Source organism: Mastigoproctus giganteus, chromosome 2 (assembly GCF_048544385.1).
Source record: "Mastigoproctus giganteus isolate SK-2022 chromosome 2, ASM4854438v1, whole genome shotgun sequence".
Lineage (NCBI taxonomy): Eukaryota > Metazoa > Arthropoda > Arachnida > Uropygi > Thelyphonidae > Mastigoproctus > Mastigoproctus giganteus.
The window spans coordinates 53909840-53936707 of NC_143576.1; the positions used below are offsets into that span (position 1 = coordinate 53909840).

Here is a 26868-nt window from a genome sequence, read left to right on the forward strand (position 1 = left end):
GATGTACTTTTGAATTCCAAAATGTTGTTTTTAAAATCTTTATGGACCAGAAACCCAACTCCACCTTCACTCCTTTCACTGTTTCCATTGGTGTACAGCAGATTTCCACTTGATAAACTTATAAGTGATTCATTTCTTCTTCTTGTTTCAGCCAAACCGATGATATTCCAATTGACATTTTCTAATTCCTTTTCCAGCTCTAATATCCTGTCTTCACCGATGAGTGATCGTACGTTATAACAGGCCAAGTTCATTTTCCGTGCATGGCAGCCTGGTCGTACCCAGAGATTCTTAGCACCCTCTGCTTCCACTCTGATCCTCTCGCTGCCGTAAGAGGGAGAGTGAAAGCTGCTGGGGACTGAGGGCCATTTGTATTGTTGTGCTCTCATTGCTGGAGGGTTTGGTCTTTTCCTCTTCACGCTGACCAGGCGTCTTGAAGAGAACCACTCTACACGTTCGTTGCCACCTAAGTGACATAACAGGGCTTACCATCGTGAAGGTGTGCATGAGTGGATTTTAGGGAGGCAGGCCAACCGGACTTCTCCTAAATCTTCTGTAATAGAGAGATATTGGATCCATCAGTGTTTTAGGCTGAGTGTCTGATAACACACAGGATACCTGTTCCCCTTTAAGCCCCTTCATCGAGATATACCACACAAAATAATGATTTTTTTGGGCATAAAGGGATTTCAAAAAATGTGCAGATTTTCAGCCCTCCAGATAAATTTTATCCAGAATTTAAATAACTTTATGGCCAAGTAAACGTTTAAACTAGCAAAAGTACTAAAAGATTTTAACATTATCCTGAAATTTGAAGTCATGTATACTGTGGATTCGGTATGGAAAAACTTTTAGGTATTGTCTTACAGTGAAGTGAGCTGAGCCAAGTAATATCCCCTCTTGAATGCTGAGTTTCTATAGTGATTTGCTTGGAGATAGCAAAATTGCTTGTCTACTATTGTTTAACATGTCAGGTGTAAGAACACGCCTTCTTTATGTTCCTTATTCCCAACTGATCCACACTCGTGAAACTTCTTTATAATCTTGAAAATTGCAGCTTTGCATGGATAGTTTTTGCATTAGAAAATTTTTCAACTAATTTTTGTTGACATTCACCAAGTGATTGTGAAATTCAGTTTTACAGATAATTTCAAAGTAAGAATCCACTAAAAAAAACATTGCTCAATGTGTTTTTTTTAGTGGATTCTTAATGCTTACTCAAAATGCAAAACTGTCACTTCCTCCAGTTACATAATATCCTCCACTAATACCCTTCATACAATTATGCCAAACAATCATTACTTGGTAGCATTGTACTTAATACAAATATGGGTTAACTTTTAAAGTGAACACCCAGTATATACATTATGTCTGTGTACATACTGAATTAAGGGCTGCCAAATTTTCAGCTCCACAGTTTGCAAACTGCCCACATAGTTTTATCTTTCATAAAACTATGTGGGCTTAAACATTGAATCTCTTATGTTTGCAGCCATGCATGCCAATCACAGGACCACAGCCAGAAGATTGAACCACAATCCACTCAAAGAGCATGTGCTATTTGCACCCTCGCTCATGACCACTTGGCTGCATCAGGCCTAAAGACTAAAGATAAAATGCTGTTACCATTCAGGCAATAGTTCCAAATCAAAGACAATGATGAGTAATTAAGATTATTTAGAATTTTATCAGAAAAATTAGTTAACAGCTTGTATTAGACAATTAACAAATAAAAAAAGCAATTATAGACATAAAAATAATCACATCATATAGTGTTAAGTATGTTTAGCTAAAAGGTTGAGGGAAAAGATATTAAAAATTCAAACGGATTTGCAAATCTAGGAAAGAAACAAAAGAAAACATTAATTCAGTTAATAGAAACAGAAATAGAGTATACTGGTTTTAAGCTAGAAAGAGACATAAGATAGGTACAATGACAGTAAGATAGATACTACAATGTAACTATTATTTAGCAAGCGGTTTTCCCAAACTCTGCTGTGTACCGTGGGATATTTTAAATTTTCAAGGGGAAACACAGCAATACTCGACATCTGTCAGACACTGAACAAACTACTAGCTCGAGGTAGTTCACAGTTTCAGTATTACTTATTAAGTTGTTTGGACATAACTACTTAATAAATGGAACTGTTAGGTATTTCTTTTGGCCTAAGGGCGCTGTGAGAAAATCACTGAGACACTAAGGGCACCGTGAACCGAGAAAGTTTGGGAACCTCTGATTTAGCAGTTATAATGTAGTTTTCAGAAATTTTGAAATTTTATGAAGAAAATACAATGTACACATGCAAATGCAATTTTAATATTACCTTTTCTTCACTACAGCAACCATACAGGTGTACTGATTACCTTGAATTACTCTGAAAGATCTGAAAGTAGGAGTAGGGTAACAAAGATAATTAGCTTAATGGAACAAGAGATAAAAACAAATTTTAATTACTGTTAATAAATTGTTCATATTGTTAATTTTTTTTTCATTCAAGTATCAATACAAGTGTATTATCCTCACATCTATCTGGCAAATAGTGTGAAGATAACATAGCTGCCAACTTTTGACTTTCAAAATGCTAGAGATCAGGTAATTGTATGCAGCAGAAAAAAAAATAGATTTTTTTGATAAAACAGGCAATAAACAGCAGATTTTTTGAAAAGGACAGGAGTTCTTCACAAAAAGACAAGAAGAAAACAAGGGGTTTTTTTTTTGGTTTTTTTAGAAAAAGGAGGAGGAGGTGTTTTTTTTTTTTTTTTTTTTAAGTCCACACTGCATTAGAAATTAAATTTCACTGACAACATATACATTTTATATTTAAATACAGGCATCAAACTGCTTACCAGAACAGTATGCTTTCAAACATTATCTCACCTAGGATTTTATTTTCTGTGGATTTCTGTTTGGATTTTCTGTCAGACATCGACTGATTTGTATTACTTTGAGAACGATAGCATTGCCTCTTCAGAAATTCTGGGACCAAGTTTTGTTCATAACAAATGGCTAGACTTGGCTTTCAAGAGCATTTCCAAAGCTTCATCCGAAAGAGATCTGAACTCATTTTATGTTTTTCTCAACTAAATAAATATTCTCTTCCACTCAATATTCCTATGAAGAAATGTTGAAATTACAAGAATTATTTTGGATAATTTGTTATATTTCAAGCTTCCTTGTCAGTTCTCTAAAAAAGGACCACTGCACCACTATTCTTTCTTTTTTCATAATAGCATCTATCAGGTTCTCACACTGAAACTGACAGAACTGATGATACAAAACACCTATAGTTTCATTTATTTTTTTTTATCTATAGTGATGCCAAGGAAACTTGTACACAAAAAATTTAAACTATGAAAATGTCGCACTGCCAACTGATGAAATTTCTGCTATCTTGACATTTATGAAAACATCATTTTTAAATTTTATTTGTGCACCATGCACTCTCATGTAGCAACAAAGTACTTCCTTGCTGAGTAAAAGGGCAGAATCTTCTTCTCTTGTTTTTGACTCTCCATGACATTGGCAAAGGAAATACCTATGGCTAAATCAGAATCATCCCTCTATTTTAATATGTTATGATACTCAACTTCCAAAAGGGAAGTTAAAGTTTTAAAACCTAATGCTATAATAAATTTGCACATAATTGGATATTGGATAATAAGAGAAATTAGGGTAAAATTTGTGCTGCCACAAACAGTAAATCAGCTAACCCCAGTGACTTTCCATGTAGTAAATGCCAAAAATATTGGAAAAAAGAATGAATGATTCTACATTACTATTTGGTGTTTATATTCATTATATACACACACAAAATTTGTTAATTCTGTCTCTATATGTGGAAATTTATTATTAAAATTGTTCTTTCAGTGAAATATGCTAATTTCAAAGTGATTTTTGTAAATATTTGCTTAATTTTTGTGTTGGAGTAATGCATTTTGTGTGCAATTATGCCTCCACAAACTTAAATTTGATAGCAGTTAATTTTTTATGTTTCTATTTTATGTTACCAACATTTCTGTGAAATTTTGCATACATATACGAGGGGTGATCACTCAATTCGTAGACTGGTGCAAGATTTAATGTTTACCACATGAACTTTCCATAACTGCCGCTGAAGGCGCTCTCCCTGATTGCTACTGAGCAGACTCTGTGTGCACATGCCAGTACTTGTCAAGCTAGTGTTGTATGAAGAGAGTTTTATAAGCCGTGTATCACTGACAATCGTTTTGAAACAAGTATCAGGTAGGACATACAAATTGAAACACAATATGTGATTCATTATTGTGTCAGACAGAGCTTAAATACATTGGAAACAGTTAAAGAGATGAATGAAGCATATGGTAATGAGTGTCTGGGTAGGACAGCCATATTCGGGTGTGACCAAACTTTCCGGTGTGAAGTGGTTTCTCCATCAAGACAATGCCAAGTTCCATACGGCTAATATTGTGCAGGCAGTGATCACTGCCATAGGCGTCGAGGTTCTGCCTCACCTTCCTTGATGTGGTCACAAAGGAACTGGATGCAAAGAATAATTTTGATATCTTATACTTGGATTTTTGGAAAGTTTTTGAAACTGTACAAATTGGAGCAGTATGGCATTAAGGGCAAGTTGCTACAATGTATAAAAGGATGGTTGAGTGGGAGAAGATAGAGAGTGGTTATCAATGGACACTGCTCTTCATGGGCTAATATTATCAGTGGAGTCCCCCAGGGTTCAGTGTTGGGCCCATTGTTGTTTTCGGTATTTATCAATGATACTGATGAAGTTATATCAGGCTTAATGTCGAAGTTTGAAGACAATACAAAGGTTGGTAGGGTTGTTAACGACAGTAATGATAGTATGCTACTGCAACAGGAACTGGAAAAGTTGAGCAGATGGGCTGAGAGGTGGCAACTGAACTTTAACATTGACAAATATAAAGTACTGCACACGGGTGGCAGTAACCCCAGAGTAACATGGTACCACACTCAGGGTAGTGGAGAATGAAAGGGTCCTGGAGAATGAAAGGGACCATTGTGCAGTCACATATGAAGTTTTCCGAGCAATGCAAAAAGGCTGCGTGAGTAGCTCATTGTGTCTTGTCAATGATATAGAGGAATTTTGCTAGCAGGGATAAGGGGGTGATTGTCCCCTTGTATAAGTCAATGGTCAGGCCACACCTTGAGTACTGTATACAGCTGTGGAGGCCTCATTTTAGGAAAGATGTCAAGCTGCTGGAACGAGTACAGAGAAGGGAAAAGAGATTGGTTTGTGGAACAAAGGGTTGGTGTTACCAAGAAAGGGTTAAGTTCTGCAAATTGCAGCTTCTGGAGACTAGTCACCTGCAAGGTGATCTAACTGAGATGTATAAGGCCTTGAATGGATTCAGCAAGTTCAATGCTAATAGGATTCTTCCTATTGCTCAGAATACTCACCCGAGGGGGCATAAATTCAAACTGAGGAAAGACAATTGTAGAATAGATATGCAGAAATTCACATTTAGCCAGCAGGTGGCTGATAGTTGGAACAAAATTCCATCTATTGTAGTGGAGGTCAGCAACTTAAATAAGTTCACGGCAGAACTAGACAAACATTCAGAGCAAATGGATATGTGAAATGGGAAGGTGTTTTATTTTATTTTATTTTATTATTATTATTTTTTTTTGGCTGGTGCTATATAAGCTTGCTTTCTTGTATCATATGCCTCTACTAATGACAATGCTATTCACTGCACTTAGCCCCATGTGATTTCTGCCTGTTTCCACGTCTGAAGAAAGCTCTGAAAGGCAAGCGTTTTGCAATCAACACAACAATGCTCACAGAACCACAATAGAAGCACTTTGCAGTATTTAGAAAAATGGCTTGCAAAAGCATTTAATGTGTGAATGCAACAGTGGCAAAAGCATGTAAATTTTAAGGGAATGTATTTCGAGAAGGAGAAATCTGCAGAAGATTCAGATGATGACAATTGAGATAAGATCTTGCACCAGTCCGCAAATTAAATGGTCACCCCTCGTATTCTGGTGCACTTAGTTTTTGTCTTGAAAATTTGTCCTCATTCGTACTTTCATGTGCAAAACTGAATTTAATCTTTCTAAGCAAGGGAAGTCAATCTGATATAACTAGCTTGCTTTATTCTCTATTCACTCCTGTCCTTGGTTTTTAACCAAGGACAGGAGTTAAACACTGTAATTAACACTGTAAAATTAACACTGTAATTAGTATAATGATAGCCATAAATGTAATAATAAATGTCAGGTTTTTTTGGTCGGGAGGAGGTTGGAAGCAAACATATTGTTTCCTGTGAAGTGTAAGGTCCAATTCTCCCACTCACTCTTTCCTTTTTTTTAAGCTCTGTATAGTTCTGTATTGAAATAGTCCCAGTAGTGTAAGGTCTAATTCTCCCACTCACTCTTTCCTATTTTTAAGCTCTGTATTGAAATGGTCCTAGTAGCTGCTTTGTGGGTGAATTAGTTGTGAATTGTTATGCGAGGTATGTCACAAAATTAAGGAGACTGGTTCTATAAAACATCACATGGCAATACTGTGCACATATTACATATCAGCATGTTAGCTGAACACCCTAAAAAACAAAGAGAGTAGTTCTGTTTCAATGCATTCAGTGTGAGTTGAGCTAGTGCGAAGTAAGCAACCATGTGTTTGGCACCACTTTTGTACAAATTTTGTGCATGCCCAAATGCTCTGTTAAAATGTCATGGATAGTTTGGTGACCCATGTTCAGCATACCTGCCATCAATCTCATGATCAGATACAATCAGAGCACTTACCTTCTCTTCATTTTCCTCTATCGTTGGCAAGACAAATTTCCATGTGCATGGTTCCTTCTGAAAAGGTCTTGTGCCATCCGAAAACTTGAGCTTCGGTTAAAACTCTATCTCCATTAAGCTCTTTTTAACTTTTCATACATGTCTATTGTGCTTTTGTTGAGTTTGACACATAATGTTTCTTGATATTGTTCTGCTCCATTTTTCAAGATCTGCATTGTGCCGTTTTCTGACGGCACAAGACCTTTTCAGAAAGAACCATGCACATGGAAATTTGTCTTGTCAATGATAGAGGAAAATGAAGAGAAGGTAAGGGCTCTGATTGTATCTGATCATGAAATTGATGGCAGGTAGGCTGAACATGGGTCACCAAATTATCCATGACATTTTAACAGAGCATTTGGGCATGCACAAAATTTGTACAAAAATGGTACCAAAAAATATCTCTTAAGAATAGAAACAAAATTGGAAAAACATCTGCCTTTGACCCTCTCAATCATATTGAAACTGAACAAGAGTTCCTTTAGGGAGTAATAACAAGTGAAGAAACATGATGAAATGCCACAAATAAATTCATCACACCCAAAGAAAGCATGAAGAGCAAATGCAGAATTGCAATTATGTTCATTTGTTTTATTTTTATCTGCTGAAAAAATAATATCATACTACAAGATAAAACTGTCAACCAAAGTTTCTATCAAGAAGTCCATGAACAGCCAGAGATTTTGCATCATGACAATACACCCTGTCACTGTGTAATGTCTATTACAAAGTTTTTGACTTCTAAAACATTTCAGTGTTCCCATAGTCACTGTATTCCCCAGATTTGTTCCCATGCCACTTTTTTCTTTTTCCAAAGATCAAGGCTGAAAGGGATGATTAACAATATCCACAGTACTGTATCTGAAGCACTGAAGAACCTCACAGAAGAAAGAATTCCCATAGTGCTTCCAGAGATTTAAGGAGCACTGGAAGAAATGCGTAGCTACCCAAAGAAGCTACTTTGAAGGAGAGAACCAACAATTGCACAAAATTTTACAATATCAAACATTAAAATTTTGTAACAGACCTTGTAAACTATAGTCACTGCAAGGATTTATTAAAAGTCGATCTTTTCTGACTAATCTGATTGTATACTATGATACAATGGAAAAGGAAATGGAACAAAACATTATTTTGGACAATATATAATTTGATTTCAGAAAAACTTCTGGTACTATTGTACATATTGTACAAATTGGAGAGGTAATTTCAGATCAGTATAGTATTAGGACAAGCTACTGCTATAGATAAAGGGATGTTTGCCTCCATTAATATTTCTCCAGAACCAGTGCCTCCATTAATTTCCCCGGAACAGAAGCTAAACTAACAGGTGTGTAATTACTTGTGTCAACTTTTGATCCTCCTTTGTGAATTGGGGTCACATTTGCACATCTCCAGTCCATGGGGACCTCCCCTGAATCTAAGGATGCTCTCATAATTATGGCTAAGGGTTTGTTTACTTCCTTTGCTGCCTCCTTTAATATAACTGGATAGATCCCATTCAACCATGCCTTTCTTATGTTTAACTTTCTTATGTCTAACATTAGTCAGATGAACTAATAAGACATATGACAGAGAATAAAAATGCATAGGATACATATAAATTAATACGTGACACAGAAGGCTATGATAGATACAAGTAGATCTGTAACCAACTTACAAAGGTTAGGCAGGCAAAGACAGATTACGAGAAATCTTTGGCAAGGGATGCAAAGAAAAACAGCAAAGAGTTCTTTACTTATGTAAACTCTAGAAGGAAGGGGATGAATCAGATTGGTCCACTTGATATCAATGGGTAAACTTTTGATGATCCTGCTCAGGTAGCCAACAAATTAAATGAATATTTTGCACTGACATTCACACACGAGGAGTTATTCAGCGAGGAGAATTCCAGAGGTGAAATAAACTCTGGCAGTGAACTAGATGATTTTGTAATAACTGAGAGGAAAGTGGAGGGGAAATTGTTGAGGATAAACATAAAAAAGGCACCTTGGGTGGATGGGATCTATCCAGTTATATTAAGGAGGCAGCAAAGAAGTAAGCAAACCCTTAGCCATAATTATGAGAACTTCCTTGGACTCAGGGGAGGTATCCACAGACTGGAGATGTGCAAATGTGATCCCAATTCACAAAGGAGGACCAAAGGCTGACACAAGTAATTATAGACCTGTGAGTTTAACTTCTGTTCCAGGAAAATTAATGGAAGCACTGGTTAAATAAGCACTGCAGGATCATCTAAACAAGACTTCAGTTATAGCTCGGACACAGCATGGTTTTGTTAAGGGGAAGTCTTGCCTGAACAATTTGAGTGGATACTACGATGCAGTTACAAAAGAACTGGATGCAGGGAATAACTTTGATATTATATACTTGGATCTTAGAAAGGCTTTTGATACTGTTGCACATGGAAGACTGCTGCACAAATTGGAGCAGTGTGGCACTGGAGGCAAATTGCTGCTATGGATAAAGGGGTGGTTGAGGGGGAGAAGACAGAGAGTGGTAATCAATGGACACTGCTCATCGTGGACTAATGTTATTAGTGGAGTCCCTCAGGGTTCAGTGTTGGGTCCATTATTGTTTTTGGTATTTATAAATGATATTGATGATGGTATATCAAGCTTAATGTCCAAGTTTGCAGATGATACAAAGGTTGGCAGGGTTGTTAAGGACACTACTGACACTATGCTGCTGCAACAGGATCTGGAAAGGTTGAGCAGATGGGCTGAGAGCTGGCAAATGAACTTTAACATTGACAAATGTAAAGTACTACATATGGGAAACAGCAATCCCAGAGCAACGTATCAACTCTGTGGTACTACACTGACAGTGGTAGAGAATGAAAAGGACCTGGGGGTAATTGTGTAGGCAGATATGAACTTCTCTAAGCAGTGCAGACGGGCTGCAAGAGTAGCTCTTGGTGTCTTGTCAATGATATACAGTAATTTTTCTAGCAGGGATGAGGATGTGATTATTCCCTTGTATAAGACAATGGTCAGGCCACACCTTGAGTACTGTATACAAGTCTGGAGGTCTCATTTCAAGAAGGATGTAGAGCTGCTGGAACGAGTACAGAGAAGGGCAACAAGATTAGTGAATGGAACAAAGGGGTACTCTTATGAAGAAAGGCTTAAGTTTTGCAAATTACGGTGTCTGGAGACTAGGCACCAGCGAGGTGATCTGATAGAGGTGTATAAAGCCTTGAATGGTTTGAGCATGCTCAATGATGATGGGATTCTTCCTCTTGCTCAGAATAATCACCTGAAAAGGCATAAATTCAAATTGAGGAAAGACAGATGTAGACGTGCGGAAATTTGCCTTTAGCGAGCAGGTAGTTCGTTGGTGGAACAGACTTCCATCGCTTGTCATGGAAGTTGATAGCCTAAATAAATTTAAGGCTCAGCTGGATAGGTATTTTGAACGAATGAAGGGATGAAGTGGAAGTGCGTTTTTTTTTTTTTTTTTTTTGGCTGATGCTGCATAAGCTTGCTTCCTTGCATCATATGCCTCTACTAATGCTAATGCTAATGCTAACTTCAACAATTTCTCCTCCTCTTTGCTCTCAGTTAAGAGCAAAGATTTAAATCACTGCTAGAGTTTAATTAACCTCTGGCATTCCCATCCCTAAATAACTCCTTATGTGCAAATGTAGATGCAATATATCCATTCAGTTTGTCAGCTGTTATGTTATTTTGGTTTTTAGGAGCATTAGCAACTAACGCCATATTGCTCCGGGATATGTGGTGGTCATTCCCTGACCTTTCCGCATCCTCTGTATTTGTTGGTCATGGGCTCGAACCCCCGGTGTGATCAAGACGCGTGTGCTACGCACTGCTGCTCCTGCCCACCTGGCTACGGAGGCGCCGTTTGTCAGCTACCTGAACAGAATCATTAACAGACAAACCATTGATTAAATGGACCAATCTGATTCATCCCCTTCCTTCTAGAGTTTACATAAGTAAAGAACTCTTTGCTGTTTTTCTTTGCATCTTTTGCCAAGGATTTCTCGTAATCTGCCTTCACCTATCTAATCTCCTTTGGGATTTTGGGATTTATTTTGAGACTTTGTTCTCCACCAAACTCAGGGTTGTGGAGAAAAAACAGACCTCATACAGTCCGACACAAAGTTCTCTGAGCAGTGCAGACAGGCTGCTAGAACTGCTCATAGGGTTTAGTCAATGATATGCAGGAACTTTTTTGGCAAGGTCGAAGCAGAGATTATCCCATTGTATAAGGCAATGGTATCTTGAATGCTGCATACAAGTATGGAAGTCTCATTTTAAGAAAGATGTGGATCTCTTGAGGAAGAGTGCAGAGAAGAGCAGCCAGATTAGTCAAGAACACAAAGAAGTATTCTAACCATAAAAAGACTTTGGTTCTGCAAACTTGGAAACTAGGCACTGAAAGGAGACCTGACTGAAATGTGTAAGGTTATAATTGGACTTAGTAAACTTAACACTCGCACACGCACACGCACACACACACACACACACACACACACACACACAAGAACATAAGCTTAAACCGAAAACATGATGGCTACAGGATATATGTGCAAAAATTTGCTTTCAGCTAATTTTTAACCATTGAATAAACTATCATCGGTAATTTGAAAAAATTTAGGTAAAAATTAGACATATTATCAGAGAGACAGATGATGCGGAGTAGTGGGGGGTTTTTTCCCCCTTTGGATGTGCTGTATATGCTTGCTTCTTTGCATCATTTGCCAATACTAATATAATAATTAATAACATTTTTGCTTCCAGGTGTGAGACCAGTGGCACAGCCACGACAATACTAAAAAAATAAAAGTAAATACCTCTTCATATTTATATTTATAATCAATGTTATAAATGATTAAATGTTTTATAGTCATATTTGTAAGATGATAAAGGGTGACACACCACTTTGAAACTGGTTCTCGTGCATCTGTATACAAATAACCCATGTATGAACAATGTGATGCTTTAGAGTCCTTGCCAATCAGCCAAAGTTTGATGAAGTTGACAAAGTAACTGGAACCAGTGTCTTGTGTCATGTGTTTCTCTCAGTATTCTTCACAATAAATAACATAATTAATTTGTGAAGAATACTGAGAGAAACCAATGATTACCTTTAATCCTGTTATCCATTCATATAAAAACAAGAAAACTCTGTGTAACCTTGCAGAATGTTGATATGCTACAATTTTAATTTCTCAATGTTATAAACTTTCTCTAATTAAAAATGAAGTCATAGAAAAGACTGAAAGACATTATATTTGATTTTCTTAAAAGTGTTGATCACATTTGTTGTAATGAAAATTCCTGAAATGTTATAAGATTGGTATTGATAACTTCTAAAATGTAGCTTTGTTTAGTTAAAAATGTGTTCCACATATTTAATGTTACATTTACCTTTTCTCACATCATTATTACTGAGATTGACCACATACACACACACATTTTTATTGCTTTTTTATCACTTTTTATCACATATCAAAGTCTGCTTTTCATGTAAAAGCAGACTTTGATATGCGAGTGACCATGACAGGCACTGGACAAAATACCAAGAGAGAGAGAGAGATCTGTTAAAATGGATATGTTATTGGGAAAAGTTAAAAGCAGCACAAAAGTGGGGTTTTTTTTGCTATAAATAACAGATTATTCTATATCAGTCAAGAAAAACAAAATACTATTTTCTGGATCTAGTGTGATTCAATGTTATAAAAGCTAAGTTAAACACAGGAAACTTCTTTTTGGAATTTCGAATGAAATCTGTGTTCTTACAAAAACACCAGTTGAAACATGGAATATATTGAAATAAACCAGATTTTATTAGTAAGAGTCTTCTCTTAAGTAAAGTATACATTATCAAAATTATTCTAAAGAGTCACAGGTTGAAGAAAATTTGTTTCCTTCTTTCAAATTGGCATCTGAAGAAATAAAACTCTAAAAAAATGAAGTGGCCATACGAGAACCAAAAAAAACAAACTTGTTGATGGTTAACTTTTCACTTTGAACATAAAATTTTGTTGTTCTAAATTTTATGTCCAAGAATTTAAATTTGTTCTAAAATTAGTTGAACTATTATGAAAATTTAGTTTAGCAGGTAGCTATCAAATTTTATATAGATAAAAATAAATATAAATGTTTAGATACCATCTTTATACGTTCATCTAGGTACCATCTCTATATCTTTACTTTATAATGCTATGTGACACTCTGAAGTTTCCTTCTATATGTATTTTGTAGGTGTATACATTTATTTTGACACACCACCCTTTATACATTTATGTATAAAGGGTGGTGTGTCACCCTTTATACATTTACTAAAAAATACATTTATTTTTTAGAAGATTGAGTAAAACTCTTTGAATTTTACTCAATCTCATTATTACTTATGTTTGACTGATTTAATGACAAAAGATTCTTGATTTAGCCAAAGCAGTTTAGCAAACAGAAAATATGACAAACTGAATGTTGTCTAGGATGTCTTTGATTTCATTTGTAAAATCACAGGTGTAACAGAAAGAATCAATATTGTTGGCACACCAATGTGATATTATCTAAAAACAAAAATAAATTATATAAACAATATAATAATAACGTATTAATGGAATATTAACAATTAAAACACATGTAACACTTTTTTCATGCACAAAAAATTACAATTCATGACATATTTTAGATGACAATTGGAGAGCCTAAGGCAAATAGTGCAATACCATCTTTTCAAAAACTGATGTGTAGGAAAAAGATGACAGTGGTTTTTTAGTAATTCCATCAAGCAAGAAATCTTCCATCAGCAAATATCATGTATACCAGTATAATTGGAATAAGGTACAAATCTGTTGATCATATGATTAAATAAATAAATAAATGACATGATGACATGATAATACTAACCTGCACAGTGCAACAGGATCAAATCCTTTTAAGTGCCTGCCATCAATTATAATTAACTGATGGTATTTGTGAAAGTAGTTTTCAATAGCTTGTTCAGGAGTATGCACTAAGGTACAGTCATACTGTAGTTTTTCTGCTGACCACTTAAGTGCATCACTTTGAGCATCTTCCTTGGCAAATACAAGAAGAACCTATAATTTTAAAGAGACTCAATACTGGAACTCTATTTTCAAGAAACTTAATGTTTTACCTTTATTATAAAAATTCCAAAGATGTAATATAACCAGGGCTTTTTTGTAAAATACAAACTTCTGGAACACTGAGGAAGTCCCACCTAGGAAAGAAGGGAATCTGAGGTCCCCTTCAAGGAAATATTTTTAGAAAATTATGGTGCCAAATGTACTAAATTTTCAAATTTGGGAGGTTTTTACAAAGTCTGAGATCTAAAAAAAATTATTTTATCATATTGGCCACGTTACTTTTGCCACGTACCCTGCACTCTTATTTGTTGCAGTTTGTTTAATAAAGTCACTTTTTCCTTTATTTGATATTTCAATAATATCACATTTACACAATAAACAGTATGCATTCTGATTCCCCAGTAATGCATAATACCATCATAAGTACTAATTTGACATTCAAACTACAAAAGTATAGTAAATTGAACAAAATTAATTTAATATGTATTATTTATTTATCATAACAATTTTATAATAAGGTTTTATACAGATTTTTATAAAAGGCCTTATAAATATTTCCACAGTAAATGCATATAATCATATTTCTTATTGTGATTTCTTTTTTTATTGTTTATGTCTATGGCTGTATGATGGCCTGAATAAGCTGGTTTTATTAAGCATTTTAATAATTAATTAAGTGTTGTGATTGGTGAACAATTCAACAGATGAGCCACAAAGTCAAGCTTAACTCTCTGCTGACACACAATGCACCCCCCAGCAGCATTAATAATAATAAAAAAAATTATTTTAAAATAAATATGTTTTTTTTTATATTATTATTTCTTTTTAACTTCCATAATGCCATTCCAGCATGTTCCAGCAGAAAAAAAGCCCTGAGTATAACAGAAAATGATATGCTATATAAGTATAAGTATGCACATCAGTGATTCTATTATACAAAAAACAAAACAGCAAATAATTGTAATACTAAAATAATTTTTAGTATAACATTCAGAAGAAAAACGTTATAGGGACAAAATAATGATATTGTATAAAACTATTTCCTGCTCTTCAAAACAGACAGTGCAATCATAAATCACCATACCTTGAAAAGTATTGTGAATAATGGTTGCACTGCCAGTTTTGAAGAGCAGGAAATAGCAGGAAATGTGAATTACAGTGGAACAGACATTTAAAATTCAACAAACAACTAAATTTAATTCAATAAACCAAGGGCTAAAATTAGTACACCAGATCTTAGATACCTTTTATGTTTACAATTAAATACAGCAAAAAATTGTAATTATCAACTAAGTTTTTTTTTTATCTAAGAAGTTTCTGGAAATACTTCCAAAATTAAAAATGAAAATTTTAATAACATAAATTTTAATATGAAATATTTCATTTTATAACCACATTTTGTTTGTTATTTAAACTTTATACACTTTAACCAAACATGCTGGCACTGATGAGCACATTTTTCAGAGTCTAATATTATAGGATTGCAAAGGTATATTTAAACACAATAACTGAAATCAAATAAATTTTATATAATTTTCTGTAAAATGATTTTGATCACAACAAGTCCATGTTTTTGACCTTGAGGCTTACATTTATGTTCACCTTAGAGATAAAACCATTATCCAAGGTTAGAATTAGTATTAAAAGTGGCAAATCAATCTCTCACTAATCTCACTGCTTTTATCTGCACCTGCTGCAACAGATCCAAGTCCTTCCTAAATGAGGCATCTCAAACTGTATACAGCATTCAAGATGTGGTTTAACCATTGCCTTGTTATGGAGATGTTATCCTATACATCATATGCAAAACCCCATGAGGATCTCCTAGCAGCCCATCTGCACTACATACAGAACTTCATGTCTGATTGCACAATTACCCCAGATCTTTTTTGTTCTCCACTTCTCTGAGTGTGGTATGTGATATACAGTGGGTAAAGTATTCTGGGATTACTGCTATCCATATACAGAACCTTGAATTAATCAAACTTCAATTGTCGCTGCTCTCAGCCCAACTGCCCAATTCTTCTAGATCTTGTTGCAGTAGCATATCTTGATTACTGTCATTAACTACCCTGGCCATATATAATCTGTAAACTTAGAGATTAAGCCTGATTATGTTTTCATCAATATCATTAATAAATACTGAAAATGACATTGCTGAACAACAACAATACTGATATTGCTGATATTGATGAAAGCATAACAACATGGTCAGAAAACAACAATGGGTGCTGTTCTTCTTGGACTAATGTTATTAGTCCAAGAAGAGCAGCACCCATTGATAACCACCCTCCATCTTCTCCCACTCAACCATCCCTTTATCCACAGCAGTAACTTTCCCCCCAGTGTCATTTTGTATGGCAGACTTACATGTAGTATCTAAAGCTTTTCTGAAATCTAAGTAAATGATATCAAAATTATTTTTTTAAATCCAATTCCTTTGTTACTGAATCAATGTATCCAATCAGATTGGACAGACAAAATCTACCCCAACACATCCATGCTGAGACTGCCATATAACAGCATTACTTTTTTTAACCAGTGTCTATATCATCTTGGTGACTGCTATTCCCTGGACCAGAAGTCAAGCTTACAGGACTATAATTGTTATTTTTTGTTTGATCCCCATTTGTGAATTGGGGAAACATTTACACATCACTAGTCTGTGAGGATCTCCCTCTGACTCTAAGGATGTTCTGATAATTAGGGCTAAAGGTTTGCCTACCCCTTTTGCTGCCTCTCTTAATATAAATGGTTAGAATCTCATAAAGTTCTGGCATCTCCAACCCTAAAAAATTCCTCATGTATGAATGTAGATGCAAAATATCTAGTCAATTTTTCAGTCACGTGAGGGTCACCAATAGTTATCCAATCCTATCTAGTGGACCAACATGATTCATCCCTTTCCTTCATAAGTAAAGAAGTCTTTGCTACTTTCTTTTCCAAGAATTCTCATAATCTACATTAGCTTGCCTAACTCCTTGTGCGACTCAGCTCCAGACTAGTTTATACCTATTGTATGTTTCTGAATCCTCCAATAAATTACATGCATTCCATGAATTTTTCTTCTCTGTCACTTGTCTCATCAGTTCAACCAGTCATACATCCATTTAGGACTTGAACAGCATCCCTTAGTTGATAAAAACTGTAGGTGGTAGATGACTCTCATCAACCGGTGCAATACCACCACTTTGCTTATTGGAGGTGTGAAGTGATGGAACCCATGTTTAGTCTCTAGAGCTAAGTTCTGGTCTACCCTGACCCACCTCTTTAATCATGCAGTATGACTCATGACTTTTGAGGTTATGATGAACATCATGATGAGATCCAATCTTCCTTACATTTCGAGGGTACAGTTCTAAAATGGTGTTTGCAGGCCGGCAGCTAGTTAGTACACTGGACCAAACCGATTGGTAACTCTTTAGGAGGCTTCCAGATCAGCTAGTGTATAATCTTGCTACCTCTACTCTGCCAGATGGTGATTGGAGGAAGTCTGAGTAGTGTGTATGCGAGGGACATCGTCGAGGCCATGTTATGTCAAAGATCTGGGTATATTCTTACCATGTGTATGCCATAGCGAAAAATTTCATTATTTCATACAGCATGTCCACTCCATACTTTTTCTTACTATTGAATACACGATTGAATACACCGTCAAACTAATAGAGTAAGCTTATCTGCCAAAAGATCTAAACCTCCCAAACACTTCCTAGTCTATTTTACAAATATACGTGGTCTCAATTCTAATCTCAACGATGTCCATTTCCACTAGCAGTGTGCCAAACCTCATGTACTTTTTCTGACAGAATCTCAGTTATCGGTTGATTCAACTACTGCTCATCTCAGTTGCACAGATTATTTGCTGTATGATTCCTTTCGCCTCAAAGGTGGTACTTGTGCATATGTCCATTAATATTCCCTGTCAGAGACTTGGTAATTTGGAATCGCCTCTTTTCAATCTTCTCTGGATTAAAATCTCTCTACCTCACTCTGTCAAATTCATCTGTTGTCTCTACCATTTTTCCAACTCCACTAATCACTTGGAGCTCTTTGACCTACTCTCTTTGCAACTTGACTTTCTCCAGTGAGGTAATTTTCCTTGGTGATTTTAATGTTCACAACTCCAGCTGGCTTCTGTTTTCTAGTCAAACCGACCAAGCTGGTCAAGATGCTGAGCTTATGCAATTACTAATGACCTTGCCCAGATTGTTATTTACCTACAAGAATACTGGACAATCCTAACCATACAGCCAACATGCTTGATCTTTTTCTCACAAACAACCCTTCTAAGTAAACAGTCGAAATGACTGGTACATTAGGCATCTCAGATCACAACTTTGTGATTGTCTCTTCTCCAATGGAGCCTTTCTCTCATGACTATTCCCAGCCTCATGCTGTTTGGCATTACAAGAATGCAAAATGGTATGACCTGCGAGATTTCTTTTCTTCTTTTCCTTGGTGGGATTACTGTTTCAAGACTATTGTCAACATTTGCTCAGATCGTGTCAGTGAAATTATTCTTGTAGGAATGGAATTCTTTATTCTACACACTACCTTAAAATCTCATCCTTTATCTAAACTTTGGTTTTCCAATAAATGTGCTAAGGCTGTTCAAGAGAAGAATGTTGCATATCACAATTGGCTTGTTTCTAATTCTTCATTTTCATTTTCTGCCTACACCAATGCTTCCAACAATTGTAAAGTAGTTATTAATCAGTCCAAACTAGATTTTGAACAGGCTTAGAGTAGAAAACTTGCTTCTTGCCATAATGGTAGTCAAGCATTCTGGTCTCTTGCCAAAGCTATTGGCCACAACTTTTGCCCATCTCTGCTCCCACCTCTGTTAAAACCAGATGGTTCTGTTATCACTTCAGCCAAGAATAAAGCTGACCTGCTAGCATCTCATTTTTCTTCCAATTCATGTATTAATGATCTTGATAAAACACCTCCCACCATTCCCAACATGCTCCATTCAATGTCTCCTGTGGCCTTCCATCAAAAGGATGTCAGAAGGATTTTGACGAATCTTGATACTAGGAAAGCTCCAGGTCCTAATGGTATTTCTCCATTTGTTCTCAAAACCTGTGCTCCTGAACTTACTCCTGTTCTTTGCCGTGTTTTTCCACTTTCTTATTCCAAAGGTGTTTTTCCTTCTGCTTGGAAATGTGCTCATATCCAGCCAGTTCCTAGAAAGGGTGACAAATCTCTCCAATCCAATTATTGTCCCATTGCAATTACTTCTACTCTTTCTAAAGTAATGGAGAAATTAATTAACTGCCAACTCTTAAACTACCTAGACACCTTCCGTCTGATCAACAATCACCAGTATGGATTCCGTCAGTGTCAATCCACTGGTGATATTCTGGCTTATGTTACCATTAATGGACAAATTTAATGGAAAAGTTTGGTTAAACACAAGCAGTTGCTCTTGACATCTCAAAGACTTTCGATCGTGTTTGGCATAAAGACCTTCTAAACAAGCTTCCATCTTATGGTTTGCCAACTGTTTTTTGTAATTGGTTATCCAGTTTTCTCTCTGATCGCTCACTGAGGATGATGGTAAATGGCTCTCTGTCTTCTAACTTCTCCACTAATGCTGGTGTCTCCCAAGGTCCAATTCTTTTCCCCCACTCTTTTCTTCTTCTATATTAATGACCTTCTTCCACAGACTGGAAATTCTATCCATAGTTTTGCCAATGATAGCACATTGCATTCCACTTTCTATTTTGAGAAACCTTGCCCTGCTCAATTGGCTTCAACTTCTCAAATATCCACTACCAATTCCTTAAATGCCGATCTCCAGGTAATTCTCTAGTGGGGCAAAGACAACTTAGTTGATTTCAATCCTTCTAAAACTCAATCTTGTCTTATATCTCGCAAAAAGGATTCTTCTGCTCCTATGCTTATCTTTAGTGACACTCCGATTTCTATGCAAAATAATATATCTCTCTTAGGGATTACCCTGACTTATAATCTCCTTGGCACAAGCACATTACAAATATTGCTTCCTCTGCATCTAAAAAACTTGGTTTTCTCTTTCACTCTCAGCATTACTTTTCTTCCAAACAGCTGTTCACTCTGTACAAATCACAAATCCCCCCTACCATGGAATATTGTTCCATGGTAAGGGGAACAATATTCCATGTTGTTGTTGGGGCAGTTGCTGAGGATTTGTTGCTGGGGCAGTTGCTGGGGCAGTGCCTCCAAAACCTCTCTCAGGCTTCTAGATTCCATTCAGAAGAGGGCAGTCAGGTTAATTAATGACTCATCTCTAACAGAGTCTCTCCACTCGCTGTCTCATAGACATACTATTTCTGCTGCATGCCTCTTCTACAGATACTTCCATGGGCACTGTTCTTCTGAATTGTCTTCTATAATTCCCGCTCTCTCTTTCAAAACAATCCGAATGCATGCAGCCACCAGCCAACATCCATTTACTGTCCAACTTCAAACTCACAGAACCAACTTTTCGTCTTACTCATTTATTTATTCTATTGCCGTTTTCTGGAACAACCTTCCTTCATACGTATTTTCTGAAAATGACAGTCTACAAAAGTTCAAGTCTATTGTCAACAAATATCTTCTTTCGTCTTCTCAACCTCCATCCCAAGCACGTTACTAAGTACTATAGGTTCTAATACCTCTTGTGTTTGGGGTTTTCATAAAAAAAAAGCCAAGTAGCTTCTACATTTACTTCCTCGAATGTTTCCTGCTTAGAATATGCTGCTGATACTGTTATGAGTTGGACCGATTGAATAGAATTTAAAATCTGTATGTGGCCATGAACTGTCTCCTTTATGAAATAAAGCAAACTTTTTTTCTCTGTCCTCTTTATAGTAGTTACATCTTCAAGGTAACTCTAACATAAATACTGTGATCACTGCCACCTAGTGGGTCTTTTAGTTCCAATTTATTAACCTGTTTAGTTTCAGTTCAATATCTGGAAAGTTTATATCCCTTATTATAAGACATCCTGATTTGCTTTCTTTTACAAGTAACACTGGAAATAACATCATCAGGTAATGAATTAAAATCAAACATGATTTTAATTCATTACCAAATTACATATGTCACTGTCTGTTAGTTAAAAGATAAACAAATGAACACTGTCAGTACTGAGGCAATCTTCATCCAACAAGTAGGTTTCTCAAATTGAAAAACTTTTAGCACAGTTCACCAACTCAACAATAACTTTCTTCTCCTCTGATATCCTAAAGCCAAATGAACTACATTATTATGACATGGTGTCAAAGTCAAACAGATATAAGGAATGCAAGACTGGAATTTGGGGAGTACAAGGTGTACAGAAAGGATAGACAGGATAAGAATTGAGGAAGTGTTATGCTGTTAGTTAAGAAACACATAAAGCCTAAGGAAGTGCATTCAGTTGACATGGGTGGATAGTGCAATGTGGAGTCAGTTTGGTGTGACATAAGCACTGGGAAAACCAAGTTGAGAGTAGGAGTGTGTTATATGCCTAATGACTCAGATGAGTACAATAAACAACCATAGAGAGAAATAGAGACCAACCCACAAGTTCTAGTGAATCAGATTGTCTTATATTGGGGGATTTTAACTTCCCAGATATAGACTGGAACTTGTGGGTTGGACACTCATGCACTAGCAAGGCTTTTGTGGATTTACTGGATGATTGTTTTCTACAGCAGCATGTTCGAGAGACAACCAGAGGGAGTAATACTCTTGATCTGATTATCAGCAGTGATTCTAGGTGGCAGGGATCACAGTGTGCTGACATGGGATTTACTCAAAGATGTAACTACCATCAGGGGTAAATGGAAGGGTTTATTATTTTATTATTATTATTAATAGCCAAATGGTGCAAGGAAGCCTGAGGCTTATGCTGCACCATGAAAAAAAAAAAAAAGTTCCCGAGTTACCCTGAGAGAGAGAGAGAGAGAGAGAGAGAGAGAGAGAGAGAGAGAGAGAGAGAGTCAAAATTAGAAGGGAATCACCAAGAAAGAGAAGAATGATGATATCCAGCTCGGGACTCTGGTGCCAAGCCCATACTCACCAGATGTGAGCCCCCGGGGTTGCTTTTGTAAAGGTAATTACAGTGGTCTCAGACAGTTTTTAAATTCTATACAATGGGACCAACTAATGATGTTACTAACAGCAAATTCTAAATGGGAAACATTCAAGGAAGTAATGTTGGAAGCTACTAGGCTTTTCATACCAACTAAGAAATATTGTTCAAAGTTTAGGCCTAAATGGATGTCAGATGAGCTAATGAGACTTGTGGCAGAGAAGGAAAACATGTGGGATACATGTACAGGTAACCCTTGTATAACACAGTAGTTAGGTTCCTAAAAAATATCATTCATATAAAATCACAGCAGTTAGGTTACTCGCAAAATCTCAAAACCGTGTTATACGGGACTAAGAACCAATACAAAAGCGGGGTTACTTTCCAAAAGCTCACAAAAATACATCATATTTTTATAACTATCAGAAACTTAAATTTTTAATTAAATTTAAATTAAAATTAGTAATGACTGAACAAACATCTTACAAATTGTGATACACATATATCAGTTAATGTGTGTTCATTTAATTTGCTTCTTCTTCATCACTGCTAAGCACAATCAAACAAGAAACAAGAACGTTTTCTCTGTTGCAGAATATCTTCACCTTCTGCAGCATCTTCACCTAGTGCCGCCATAGTGATCAGGCGCACGGGTGCATAAGTACACATGCCTTGAGTGACCGGGGTTCAAGCTCGTGACTGCTGAATACGGTGCTGTTTCTTGTATTCTGTGTATTTTGTAAATTCCTCTGACCCTTCGTTCGTCCCAGAGTATAAACAGAAAATTTATTTCATTATTATTATCTAGATTTCATGTATCTTCTGCTCTTTTTAAAAAATCAGTATTCTGGGATTGTTTGCTTTTGCTTGATATATCTTTGTAAATTGCATGGTATGGAGCTAAGCATTTTTGAAGCTCCCTGTTTTTTTTTGTTCCTTTCAGTCGAAGGAACTGCATTCAAAAAATAAGATTCAAATTGCTCGGCTAAGTTTATGATTTCCAGTATGCTTTTTAATGTAAAATTTGGAACTTCAGAATTTTCATCTGCGCTATCATCATTTGAATTTATTTAGTTTATCTCCGATGCCATTTCCACCGAATCCGCTTTGCCAGCCTCTTTTTCTACCAGTAATTCCTGAATGTCTTCAGTAGTCGTATCATCAAAACCTTTCCCTCCTACTGACTTAGCAAGTTCTACTATCATACTGATTCCATTTTCTGCCGGTTCGACTATATTTCCTGAATGAACTAACTCTGGTCATACATTTTTCCAACATGCACATGTTAATGGTTTTACTTCTTTGAGCGATAAAGCTATGATTCCGATACAGTCCACAACTGAGAAATGTTTCCATGCCTCCATCACTTCAATTGATTCTGAATAATTTTTTTCCAAAATGATTCAATGAGTTTTAAAGGTTGATATAATGCCTTGATCTAATGGCTGAATTAAAGTTGTATTAGGAACATTACTTCAACATTTTGGATGGCCTGGCACATTATCCAATAGTAATAAAACTTTGAAATCTAGATTTTTCTACTTATTTTCCACAGCTGGTACAAAACAATTTTGTACAGCGAGGTGATCGGATAGAGGTGTATAAAGCCTTGAATGGTTTGAGCATGCTCAATGCCAATGGGAGTCTTCCTCTTGCTCAGAATAATCACCTGAGAGGGCATAAATTCAAATTGAGGAAAGACAGATGTAGGACAGATGTGCGGAAATTTGCCTTTAGCCAGCGGGTAGTTGGTTGGTGGAACAGACTTCCATCCCTTGTTGTGGAAGTTGATAGTCTAAATAAATTTAAGGCTCAGCTGGACAGGTATTTCAAATGAATGGAGGGGTGAAATGGGAGTGTTTTTTTTTTTTTTTGGCTAATGCTGCATAAGCTTGCTTTCTTGCATCATATGCCTCTACTAATGCTAATGCTAATTTGGAAACCATTCTTTAAATAAATCGGCAGTTACCCAAATTATACCTATGTTCCTTAGGCATAATTTAGAGCTGGAATTTAATTCACAACAAAGAAATTATTTCAATACGGTTGTTAAGAACAAAGTTTAGTAATACATATCCAGAAAAGTTTATAAACGATCAAATAAAAACCAAAATAACCTTAGAAAAACCTTAAAATGTCATGAACTGTACGCTTCGAAGTCACAATATTTTATGGTCCCAAACAAGCACAAGTTCAATAGCACAGAATCTAACACAGTGATTTCCCAACAAAAAAAAATATGGCGGCTTCCCAATAATGTTTTTTGCATTATGACTAGTGAGTCAACAGCAGCGATTCACAAAAAAGAAAATGTGAAAAATTACATTCAACATAATAGCAGGGTTTTCTCTGCACAAAAGCTCAAAAGTACTGTATTATGTGAGGTTTGCCGAAATTCTCTAACTGTGTTAGAGCGAAACCACATTATATTAGTACCGTGTTGTGTGAGGATTGTCACAATTTATCAATTTTAGAGAAAATAGGTTATATTTTCCCTAAAATCAATGCCAACACTATTCAACATTTCACTAGGAGTACCAATACCAAACATGCTCTTGCACACAGACCTTGCCATTCTATTTGACCAAAAGATGTCCTTTGTCGAACAGATCGACAAAATTCATACCAAATTTCTCGCCTTAGGTGGATCTCAAAGCAGCAGCTGCTACACACATTCGACATCCTCTCACTGTTAAAAGGTTCATCATCTCCACACTCTACCCTACTATTCTCTATGGTGCAGAAATATGGGCCTCAGCCATGCCCACAAACCTTAGGCGAGTGTACAAAACTAGATACTGAAATGGGCCAATACCAAACTTCAGCTCTGTCTCCTGCTATCACAACAACAAAGATGGCACAAGCACTGGAAATTCTGAGGGTGAAGTCCCTGATCATGGAAAAGAGGTTAGTCTTCATGGCCAAAGTCTTCACTGGCCAGATATCATCACCAAACATTTGGAACGCCTGCTCTTGGAGGATCCCACAGCCAAGCCTAAGATCAACACCTCTACTTGTGGCTCATCACAATAGGCTTGCACTCACTGACAGGTTTCTCCCCAAGCAGATGCTTGCTGCCCTAAACTGTGTAAATGTTGACTTTGACAGTCTGATAAAGAACAAGAAAGACAGATTCAACTTCATCAAGACCTTCATTGCCCACGATCTCTGATCTTCTAGAAGAGGATTATGATGCTCTCATTTCCTATCCATAGGCTCTGTGACCATAAATCAAACTAATATTTATCACTTTTCTATACTCCTTAATCCCTAATGTATTCATTGTTTTGTTTTTGTATTTGTATACTGCTTTTGTAGGCTGAAATTTGTTTTATATTTGTATGCTATATTTTGTAGTCTGTTTATTTAACCTCCTATATGTGAATGCCTGGTGCTGATCACCATGATGGGATATTGTGTTGTATGTAATTCTGTACTTCACAATAAAGATTTATTTATTTATCATGAGAAAGACAAGGACAATGATGACTAAAAGCCATCAACGCCACCCAAAGTCAGCCACAGAGAGACTGACTATAGCTCAGAAAGAGGGAGGAAGGAGCCTGATAGACCTCATCAAGAAACAGAAGACAGCGATAGCTAACCTGAAGGATTACTTCCAGAAAAACACAGCAGCACTCTACCAGGTGATAAGGAAGACAGACAAGCAGCATATCCCACTCAACCTAAGCAAGGAGTTCCCCCCCACCAAGATGGAACAAATGAAGTGAATAAAATGGGCAAAGAAGACACTCCAGGGTAGACATCACAATAACCTCCATCAAGACCACATAGATAAAATGGCTTCCAATGCATCGCAGATGAGTGGGATGCCCTTCCCTGAGACTGAAGGATTCGTGTTCACCATCCAAGACCAGGTAATCAACACCAAAAACTATAGAAAATACACCCAAGGAGCCCAGAATGTCAGATGACACCAATCAATGATGCCGTCTGATCTCAGGAGCAATTCAACACATCACCGCAGGATGTATGGTGAAGGATAATGCATTAGAAGCTAGTGAGGAAATACCAGTTGATCAAAGAAAGTGTACCATATTACAAGTATGAACCTAGGCTATACTAGAAACACCAACTCACAAGCTGTACTGGTTCCGCACCATAATTAGCATTAGCATTAGCATTAGTAGAGGCATTTGATGCAAGAAAGCAAGCTTATGCAGCATCAGCCAAAAAAAAAAAAAAAAAAAGTAACATAAATAAATAAAAATAACCACTTCCACTTCACCCCTCTGTTCGTTCGAAATACCTGTCCAGCTGAGCCTTAAACTTATTTAGGCTATCAACTTCCACGACAAGGGATGGAAGTCTGTTCCACCCACCAACCACCCGCTGGCTAAAGGCAAATTTCCGCACATCTATCCTACATCTGTCTTTCCTCAATTTGAATTTATGCCCTCTCAGGTGATTTTTCTGAGCTAGAGGAAGAATCCCATCAGCATTGAGCATGCTCAAACCATTCAAGGCTTTGTACACCTCTATCAGATCACCCCGCTGGTGCCTAGTTTCCAGACACTGTAATTTGCAAAACTTAAGCCTTTCTTCGTAAGGGAACCCCTTTGTCCCATTCACCAATCTAGTTGCCCTTCTCTGTACTCGTTCCAGCAGCTCTACATCCTTCCTGAAATGAGGCCTCCAGGCCTGTATACAGTACTCTAGGTGTGGCCTGACCATTGCCTTATACAAGGGAATAATCACCTCCTTATCCCTGCTAGAAAAATTCCTATATATCATTGACAATACACCATGAGCTACTCTTGCAGCTCGTCTGCACTGCTCAGAGAACTTCATATCTGCCTGCACCACCACCCCCAGGTCCCTTTCATTCTCTACCACTGTCAGTGTAGTACCACAGAGTTGATACGTTGCTCTGGGGTTGCTGTTTCCCATATGTAGTACTTTACATTTGTC

The 26868-nt window shown here is 36.6% G+C and overlaps 1 protein-coding gene across 2 annotated transcripts in view; it reads right to left on the reverse strand.

Annotated features, from left to right (window-relative positions):
* The window catches only part of LOC150089304 (high affinity cAMP-specific and IBMX-insensitive 3',5'-cyclic phosphodiesterase 8B-like), a 764745-nt gene that overhangs the window by 443071 nt on the left and 294806 nt on the right, over window positions 1-26868 (reverse strand). For both annotated transcript variants that reach the window (XM_090388973.1, XM_090388965.1), the window contains exons 3-4: window positions 13693-13883; window positions 2325-2384 (exon numbers count right to left, since the gene is read on the reverse strand). In XM_090388973.1, coding sequence (XP_090245099.1) covers window positions 2325-2384; window positions 13693-13883 — 251 coding nt within the window. The remainder of the gene's footprint in view (window positions 1-2324; window positions 2385-13692; window positions 13884-26868) is intronic.